Source organism: Aspergillus brasiliensis (assembly GCF_001889945.1).
Source record: "Aspergillus brasiliensis CBS 101740 unplaced genomic scaffold ASPBRscaffold_39, whole genome shotgun sequence".
Classification (NCBI taxonomy): domain Eukaryota; kingdom Fungi; phylum Ascomycota; class Eurotiomycetes; order Eurotiales; family Aspergillaceae; genus Aspergillus; species Aspergillus brasiliensis.
In genome coordinates, this window is record NW_027137480.1 from 24,098 (window position 1) to 33,603 (window position 9,506).

Genomic DNA, 9,506 nt, shown 5'->3' on the forward strand with positions numbered 1-9,506 from the left:
TATAACTCTCTTTCCCGTAGCGGTGGAGCCTGTAAAGCTGGTTTTATTAATTTTTCAAATGGGAAGTCATCTATGGACTGAGTTTATTAGGCCCACTCAGGGCTTGAATAATATCTGGTAGGAAAAATTATTGCGCAAGCTCAACCAGTGTAAGGCCATAATAGAATGTGAAAGGCCTAGATAGATGTTTTAATACATAGAAGTCCTAACTTTCAAGTTTCATCAGCTTCTTCATTTACGAGGGCTTTATAATGATGGTATTTTAGGTTAATAAGGCAGGAGCTGTCTTTCCCACCGCTGCTAATCTGTTTAGTGAATCTAGGGTAGAACCTTATCAGCTTGTGTATATATTTAATTGAATAGGAAAGTTCCAAGACACAATTGCATTAATAATTTTTATAATAGCTGGTGAGGAACGCGGAACTCCTTCTCAGTATTAAATGTTGGAACCTATCTAAAGGGGTGTAATGTGTGATGATCTTCTGTTTCTTGTTATTGTTAATAATCGCATCCGGCAGGGACAGCTTGGCTATCTCTGTTATCCAGGTATATCCTGTTTTAGCTTCCGCTGTAGCGAAAATGATCAATATATTTTAATTTTTTAAAACCTGCTTAATAAAAGGGGAGTAAGTCAGGACAGTAATGGGGTTTCCAGGTAAGATAAAATCCTCCTTTTAAAATGAGGAGGTACAGTATTAAATAAACTTAATCCTGTTGAATTTCTCTTCTAGATTACAACCTTACACACCCTGGCTGTGCTGACTTGCACTCTAGGCGATTCGCACATTTTTTCTAGCTTATTATACTATGGCTCAGTGATATGCATGTCAGCGACCATTAAGCAGACATTAATAGGGTCACATAGATGGGGACTTTAGTTCCATTCCCCTTAGGAAGAGGGAAAGTAGTGCCTTGACTCAGTACAGGTCGCGTGAATTCTAATGCCATGCCTGGGGCGGTATCTGATTACGGTCTTTGAATCCTTCCTAGTCAAAAGTGCAGAGGACATACCATCAATGCAGCGCGATTCTCACCGGCCCGAGGGTCAATTCTAGCTTCTAAGCACGCGTCCAAGATTTTAGCTCCTTTGTCTCTAACACATAACACTAAGCAAATGTTGTGCCTAGGTGGTTAGGACATCGCAAATCTTTCCAACCCAGCAGTATTCAAATTATGGATCTGAATCCATGACCGGCAGTGAATATGGCCTAATAAGAATAAATACAGTGCCGGAGACCCTCTCCCACCCGCCAGGAAATGTATGCGTGTAGCGTCCCATACTTCATTGGACGGGCTAATCAGACGTTTCACTCAACTCCCCAAGAAACTGACATTCCTCAGTGGTCACTCGAAACCATCTAAGGGCGTCTAGCAAAGTACTTGAGTTGCACTGGCCTTTCCTCTGTTCCATTACATCTAGCGACTTGTCCGCGCTTTGCCTCCAGTTACAGAGCAGGTGGCGTTCTTCGTCAGTCACCCTCAGGTAATTAATAAGGTCGCTATTGGCGTTTTCGGGCAGTGCTGTCTTTCCAGCCTTTTGCAGCTAACGGGAGAAAAATACTGTGCGGAGAGAAGCGTGGAATCCCCTGTTGGAACTGGGGCGCCTGCGCCACCCTGGGGACTTTCGGGACCCTGTGCCCTCCGAGGCGACTGATTCCGTTTTCGCTTCTGCACCCTCGCACCAGAGCGCTAGGACCAAACGTTTGTCGCTTTTGGATTATACATGATGAACTTGCGTTTACTACTGCCGGGTTTGTCGTCATTGAAAGGTGGTGCGCCTTGATTCGCAATGTTGGGTGTCATTCCGGGCAGGGCTGCACTTCGGTCTGTTGTACGCACTGTAATATGGTTCGAGCGTCACGGCATATGTTCGAAGCTTAAGTTCGGTAACGAAAGATCTTGGCCGAGGGTCTGTGTGAGGGGAGATTTTGCATTAAGAGGAAACGTCGTTGTGGTGTGCGAATCGCACTTGGCCCCGCAGCCGAGAGGCAGGATATAACCTAACCTCCTGCCTCAAGGCCTATGTATATGAGTCTGAAGTATTAGCGAGGCGATAGTAGTTTCCTCCCATCTAATCGAATAGTTTGTCTCCACATAGTTACTACCACGTCTCGAGACCCTTTGTGTCCGCCACCATGGTCACCTTCACAGAAGAATGGCTGCAGGTTCATATTGTACACACGATCCTCCATTCTCCATTTACTAATACGAGATATAGCTTGAACAATCCCTTGGAGCTCGACCATTGCTTCAAGGATCTGCGAGAGAAATCCGGGACCAATTCAATAGTCTTATGACTCTGCTTGCCGCAAATCGGGCCCCGGCAGGTCCGAAGGTATTGACCGTCGACATGACTATTGAAGGGGTAAAATGCAGAGTGTACAGCCCAATTTCACAAAAGGAATCTCACCCCGTAGGCGTATACACTCACGGCGGCGGATTCATCTGTGGTGATCTCGATTCCGAAGATACGCTCTGTCGAGCTATCTCACACGCGGTTGATTGCATTATCATTAGTGTAGATTACCGGCTCGGCCCTGAGTACAAACTCCCAGTTATGTTGGAGGATACATTGGCCGTTTATCAATGGGTACGACCACGCATTGAGCCCCAAGAGAACACCATACTGACGGAAGTTATCACCTTACCAATAGGCATGGGACAATGCCTCGCAACTTAAGGGCGACCAGGATGCCTTCTTCTCCATCGGAGGAAGCGCCGGAGGGGGTCTGGCTCTTGCCGTTGCGAACCACTACGCTCAGCAACCGGACACGGACAAGTATATCAAGGGAGTTGTGGCATTAGTGCCGCTCACGCTGCACTGGGATAATGTCCCCGCCGAATTTCAAGAGGACTACCGATCATACGTCGAAAACGCGACGGATGTGCCTATAATTGACGGCTCTTCAATGAGAACATTCTATGGTAAGTGGGAACGCAAACTGAACCCGGCGAAAGTGTTCTAAGAAGCTCACCTCGCCTGTAGAAGCTGTTGACGCTGATCCAAATGACGCCCGCATTTTCACCGCATTATCCCCCTATCATCGGAACTTCCCACCGACCTACATCTGTACCTGTGAGGCGGATCCACTGCGTGACGATGGAACTGTCATGAAAAAGGCGCTCCGAAAAGCTGGGTTCGTCCTTTCGCCGTCACTGGTGCCTTGCGGGCAACGCTAACTGCCGCATCTCTTAGTGTGCCTACGAAGCTCACAACGTATCCCAATTTACCTCATTACTTTTGGATATTTCCTGATCTGCAAGCCACGGGAAAGTTTGTCAATGACGTTATTTCTGGTGTAAAATGGGTGATTTCGCAGTCTGCAACTTGCGAGTAGACGACCTCGTGAGCTGGTATTGGCCGATGCTCAGTAGCTCCTCAGCCTAGCTTACTTAATTTTCAGATACAGTAATATTGATAAATGGTTCTCTTGCCAGCTCAACTACTTGCAAATATGACAAGAAGCGTAGGCCTCTACAGACTGTGGGGATTTTGTCTAGTGGTAGAACTAGCCCTATTATTAATATCAGATTGCGGTCGGTTCCCTGGACCAAGGCTGACGGCCATTCCTGCGCTTAACGCTACGTGGTAAAAGCCCGGCAGACTTTGGTCTCTAAAGAATCGGTCCCAGTGGAGGGTGAAGATGGGCGATTCAACTCCCAAGGTCATCAAGTCGGTGACGAGCTTTACTCTTCTAGGTAAGTGGCGCGTGCGACGTCTCCATCTTCCCATCCAGGAGGGTGCGAGTCGCACTAGAAAGGTATCGAGGACGAATGCGGCGATCCTTCCTGACCGTATCATCTGATCCAAACCTGGTACTCCCCATAGGGGAACAGGCAATGGCCATAACAGTGTCTAAATATTCTTTCCAGCACTTAAAGAGGAGGTCAGAGAAGGGAGTCAATTGACCCTCAATATCTTCTGCCTTATCCATCCTCATACACCTGTCCTCGTTGAACGGACCACATCATGCCGGTAAGCACCGGCACAATGGACCTGGATGCCCTGATCATCGGCGCAGGGTTCTCAGGTATCTACCTCCTGCACAAGCTCCGCGACGAGCTGAAGCTCAACGTGAAGATCTTCGAGGCCGAGTCCGGCATCGGCGGCACTTGGAACAACAACCGTTACCCTGGCGCCCGAGTCGACTGTCCAATTCCACTGTACGCGTATTCGTCGCCAGAGATGTGGCAGTCATGGACGTGGACGGAGCTATACCCTGGTCAGAAGGAAATTAAAGCGTACTTTGACCACGTGGACCGCGTCTGGGAGATCAGCAAGGACTGTTTCCTCAATTCACGAGTTAACGAGGCCATCTTTGATGAGTCGCTTGGAAGGTGGACCGTTCGAACAGCGGACGGGAAGGTTGCGACGGCCAAGTATCTACTGGTTGCCGTGGGCTTTGCTTCCAAGTCGTACCTACCTCCCTGGAAAGGGATTGACCTGTTCAAAGGAACCATATATCATTCTGCGCATTGGCCAGGGGATAGTGAAGTCGATGTGAGGGGCAAAAAGACTGCGGTCATCGGATCCGGCTCGACGGGCGTGCAGATCTTCCAGGAGTGGGCCAAGGTCGCCGATGAAGCGACTCTGTTCCAACGGACACCGAACCTGTGTTTGCCAATGAGGCAAAAGAAACTGAGCGAAGAAGAGCAGGCGAATGACAAGCGTGGTTATGTGGACTACCTGGCCGAGTGCACAACGACCTTTTCAGGGTTGGAGTATCAGCCTGCCCCGAAAAATACATTCGATGCCACCGAGGAAGAGAGAGAGGCGTATTGGGAGAGGCTGTATGATCTTGGTGGTTTTCGCTTCTGGCAAAACAACTACCAGGACTTCGTCACCAACCTCGAAGCGAATCACGCGGCGTATAATTTCTGGGCTCGCAAGACGCGTGCCAGGATCCAAGACCTTGAGAAAAGAGACCTTTTGGCGCCGCTCGTGCCGCCGCACCCATTCGGTGCAAAGAGACCGTCTCTCGAACAGGACTTTTACGAGCAGTTCAACAAGCCCAATGTTCACATTGTCGATACGAACCGCCACCCCATCGCGGAGCTCACACCTACGGGGATAATAACAGGCGACGGAAAGGTCCACGAGGTAGACGTGATCGCCGTGGCAACCGGCTTCGATGCCGTTACTGGAGGCCTACTACGATTGGGCCTCAGGGACGTGAATGGCGTTGGCCTCGATGAACGCTGGAGAGACGGCATGTCAACCTTCCTGGGCATGGCGATCAGCGGGTTCCCAAACATGTTCCTCCCCTACAGCCTGCAAGCTCCGACCGCTTTCTCCAACGGACCGACCTTGATTGAATTCCAAAGCGACTGGATTACATCCTGTATTCGCAGAATGGAGACCGAGAGTATCCGCAGCATTGCGGCCACTCCGGAGGCCGAGAGTGCGTGGAATGATGAAGTTAACGCGGTGGCCAATATGACGCTGTTGCCCTTGGCCAAGTCCTGGTATATGGGATCGAACATTCCGGGTAAGCCGGTACAATCGTTGAATTACGTGGGCGGCCTTCCTACATATCGCCAACGGTGTGCGAAGGTTCTTGAGGAGGATTTCTGGGGCTTCAAGAAAGCATGATGATGTGCTTCTTATGATCCTCATCCGATATCCTGAAGAGGTTTCAACGGCGATGTGGATCGTCCAGCGCGTAGAATATGTACTACGACAATTCGTACCCCAAGTGCTATGTGGTATTGGCGTTTATCTACATGTACTGGAGTCCCTTTTATCAATTCAACATCCATTCCTCATCCGTAAGAGATCACTTCGCTCCCCTATAAAACTAATTGCGCCAAGGAGGTAACATATCAACGAAAATGAGCCGCAGAAAACAGGTACACGAAACTAGGCAGGACCCAAAATATCGAACGCTGGAGAGCAGTCGGAAGACGGGCTGATATTCCCAGGTAACATGTCTTCTTCTAAAGCAGGGAATAGCGAAAAGAATGTTTTGCACATCCTCCACATGGAAAGGTCCGCTACATGCCTGGTGAATTCATCGGAGAATGAATATAGTTCACTCCCAGGCCGGACCACGTAGGCGCTGCTTATCGAATGCGGCCATGATAGGCGAAAGCATGAGGCGAAGTACTTGAAAAATCGGTGTGTGAGTATCTCACAATCTGAGAGCACTAGGCGCTCCCGAAACCCGGGCCTAGAGTCGCAAGGGGTACTTAGTTGGTGGCAATAATCCATGCAGGGGTATGTATGTACCATGCAAAGTAGTCGGCAGTGATGCGATGTGGAAAGTGAAGCTGTGATGGTCTTGGTTGATCAGAATTAGAGCCGTATACCCTTGGGCATGGAATAAGTACACACCTCGGTCGATACCACGGAGGAACCCCTGTGAAGCTATTTTGGTAGACCACGGCCTGGGAGGCGGTCGGTGAGATTAGCCGAGGTAATCGACCCGGAGCGTAGCTCATACCACAAGCATTTTTAGAATTGTACTCAGCATCGTAAGCCGCGTCAAGATCCCACCGTGAATGAAAACCTGCTCGTCAACCTGGCGGATGATCTTCCATAGCGGGCACGAATACGTCCTACTCTCCACCGAATGCCAGCCCTCGAGGACCCCGCGGATAACTGCGTCCTGATTCAGTTCCTCACTTGTGCAGATATCCAGGGTCGTGAAACCCAACGTTGTGCCGAGGATCTCGTCGGTGAATTCGAGTATCAAGCGACTGCCGCTCTCTTGGAGCGAAGGGCCGATATTTGACAAGGGGCCATGGTGTCCTTTTGTCCAGCTCACCAGCGTATCTGGTTGGCTTGGCTCTCTCTGCTCTGATTCTCCATTGAACGGAGGGGCTGATTGTGGTGGGGTCGGCGGTGGGTTTGTCTCGTCCTGGAGGGCGCTGGGAGAGCTCGAGGAGGGGACCAAAGTGTCCAGGTTGAAATCATCCGGGAGTAGCACCCAGGGAGAAATATCTGCGCCGAGACTTATAGAGTCAGAACGTGGCCAGCGACCGGCCGGGGAAGAAGGTCATACCTAGTGTGAGACTGAATCAACTGGTGAAGTGCATCGACTTGATTCTGGAGTTCGGCCAAGCCTTCTTTGTCCCTTTCACTCTTCTGTCGCTTGGAAATTCGGTCCTTGTAGCGCTTGCGCTCGCGCTGAGCAGGAGTCAGTGTGCGACCGGAGGACCAGGGCTTGGTTTGTCCCGGACTGTTGGGCGATCGTGGGAAAGCCATTGGAAGCAGCAGCAAGACTACAGTAGTTTGTTTAGGCTGTGATGGAGGTCTGGAACATAGATGAAACGAAGACTTGGATGCCGGGGGCAGTTGGGAAATCTGGGGGTGCGAACATGGTCAGGTCGAAGTCTGGGTTCCCCACACTTTCGCCCGCAAATCGAACAGCGAAACTAACCCCGCGCATTTTGCCCCGAACCGTTCGAATCCCTTTGAAACTGGGGTGGATCACGAGTTGGTGACTGGCCATCATGATCCATCCATCATCCAATCAAGAACCGGTGTTGGTGCGAATCGCACAGCTGGTGGGGTTGCAGGACTGTTCGACCGATCACTTTCCTCGACAAGCCATTATAAGTACTTGTAATCTAGTAGAGCTGCCCTGTGGTCCATCATGGCTGATACTTGATATTGAATACATCCTCCAGGAGAAAACACCCGGACAGCCATACAATTCTCGACAGACCAACATGTCGCCTGTTACGATTCCCAAGCAGCACAAGGCTGCAGTATACGACAAGCCCGGATCGGTGTCGATTAGTCTGACAATGGTCGAAACCCCAGAGCCTGGATTCAGCCAGGTCCTCATCAACCTGTGGGTCCCGAGGCTTCCTCTATTCCTTCTTGGCAGAAAACACTTGCTCACGCGCAATCATGGGAGCAGGACTCATTCAGGTGTCTGTCACTCGGACCTCGGTGTAATGACGAATTCGGTCAGTCTAGACCATAGCCCTCTTTACTACCACCACTGCAAAATTTCTAAGTGAATACCGGCTTCCAGTGGCGGGCGCTACCATTTCCAACTCCGGAACGCCAGGTGGGCGGACACGAGGGTGTTGGCGTGGTAGTGAAGATCGGACCAGGATGCGACAACGCAGGGATCAAAGAAGGGGACCGGGTTGGGGTTAAATGGGTGGCTGGTGTGTGTGGAACGTGCTGTGCGTGGGCCCCTTCACAATGTTATTGCCCTGAGCTGGAAGCACTGACCAATGAAGTGAAGTGCCTTGTCTTTCCGGGTCCGACGGCCTGTGCCTGAATGGCAAGATATCCGGCTATTATACCCCGGGGACCTTTCAGCAATACGTCCTCGGACCTGCCGATTACGTGACGCCGATCCCGGATAGTGTTCCGTCCGAGCTGGCGGCACCTATGCTCTGCGCTGGTGTGACTGTCTATGCCGCCCTAAAGCGCAGCCGCGCGCAGCCTGGGGACTTTGTCGTGATTTCAGGCGCAGGAGGTGGCCTTGGTCATCTCGCAACATCGATCGGCAGTCGTGGGCTCGGGCTGCGCATAATTGGAGTTGACCATGGGAGCAAAGAGGCCCTTGTGAAAGAGAATGGCGCTGAAGCGTTTGTGAATATCACCCGTTTTCCAAGGGACGATGATGGCGCTGCAATCGCTGAACATGTCAAAAGCCTCACTGGAGGACATGGCGCCCATGCCGTCATTGTTTGCACGGCATCCAACGGTGCGTATGCGCAAGCAGTTTCTATGCTACGCTTCAATGGCTCGTTGGTCTGCGTGGGTATACCTGAGGGCGACCTTGTGCCTATTGCGACCGCTAGCCCGGCTCGCATGGTCTTCAAGCAGCTTTCAATTCAGGGATCCGCCGTTGGAAATCGGCGAGACGCGCTTGAGGTCCTAGATCTTGTTGCCCGTGGCATCATCAAGCCTCATGTTCGGACTGAGACAATGGAGAAACTGAAGGAGGTCTTTGAAGATATGGCCAAAGGTCTGATTAGTGGACGTGTCGTGATAGATTTGGCCTAGTCGGGGAGCGATTATAATAGTTAATACCTGTTATCATTCCTGACCCTACGATTGTGATGTGTCTGTCGTGCTAAGGATGCGAGAAAGACTGAATAGTCAATTAGTTCCGCTACTATCCTACTCACGCAATATGATTCTCTCATTCTGCGTCACGAAATATATGTATACGTCGCGACCACCTGCTCGTTCGAGGTCGAGGAGGCGCGCCTGACCATGGTCAGGAGAAGGGTCACCTGATGAGTATCAGAAACCTTCTCCTTACATTGAAGGGCACATATGCAGTATCTCACGGTTAAAAGCTATCTGAGTCAGAGAGAGAGGGCCCATGGAGATCTCCAGTCCGGTCACCCTTACGAAGCCATAAAACCATCAACCCTAAAATGACTTCCCCAGGTTTCATTACAGAATCAGCCGCAGAATCACAAGAGCCGTCGCGATGTATGAACTCGAGCCCTTGCTGGATAAGTTGATCCAAGAGTTTATCTCCGCCCTGAATACCCGGTTTGCCTCCACTAGCAAGATCTATGACTTG

At 50.7% G+C, this 9,506-nt stretch overlaps 4 protein-coding genes across 4 annotated transcripts; 3 read left to right on the top strand and 1 right to left on the bottom strand.

Moving 5' to 3' along the window:
* Positions 1–2,135: 2,135 nt before the first annotated feature.
* On the top strand, positions 2,136–3,338 carry ASPBRDRAFT_35807 (uncharacterized protein; the record flags this gene model as incomplete). Its single annotated transcript, XM_067623386.1, has 5 exons — positions 2,136–2,165; positions 2,219–2,590; positions 2,655–2,925; positions 2,987–3,137; positions 3,197–3,338. The coding sequence occupies 5 exons, from the start codon at positions 2,136–2,138 to the stop codon at positions 3,336–3,338; spliced, it is 966 nt and encodes a 321-aa protein (XP_067472859.1).
* A 632-nt stretch (positions 3,339–3,970) lies between these two features.
* ASPBRDRAFT_139731 (flavin-containing monooxygenase) lies at positions 3,971–5,593 on the top strand (the record flags this gene model as incomplete). Its single annotated transcript, XM_067619121.1, has 1 exon — positions 3,971–5,593. The coding sequence occupies one exon, from the start codon at positions 3,971–3,973 to the stop codon at positions 5,591–5,593; it is 1,623 nt and encodes a 540-aa protein (XP_067472860.1).
* Positions 5,594–5,691: 98 nt separating this feature from the next.
* ASPBRDRAFT_49637 (DUF3425 domain-containing protein) lies at positions 5,692–7,388 on the bottom strand. Its single transcript, XM_067626390.1, has 5 exons — positions 7,005–7,388; positions 6,444–6,954; positions 6,340–6,387; positions 6,230–6,285; positions 5,692–6,170 (listed from the first exon to the last, which is right to left on the bottom strand). The coding sequence occupies exons 1-5, from the start codon at positions 7,205–7,207 to the stop codon at positions 5,861–5,863; spliced, it is 1,128 nt and encodes a 375-aa protein (XP_067472861.1). The 5' UTR covers positions 7,208–7,388; the 3' UTR covers positions 5,692–5,860.
* Positions 7,389–7,674: 286 nt separating this feature from the next.
* On the top strand, positions 7,675–8,974 carry ASPBRDRAFT_35810 (zinc-dependent alcohol dehydrogenase; the record flags this gene model as incomplete). Its single annotated transcript, XM_067623387.1, has 3 exons — positions 7,675–7,917; positions 7,986–8,124; positions 8,205–8,974. The coding sequence occupies 3 exons, from the start codon at positions 7,675–7,677 to the stop codon at positions 8,972–8,974; spliced, it is 1,152 nt and encodes a 383-aa protein (XP_067472862.1).
* Between the last annotated feature and the right edge of the window lie 532 nt (positions 8,975–9,506).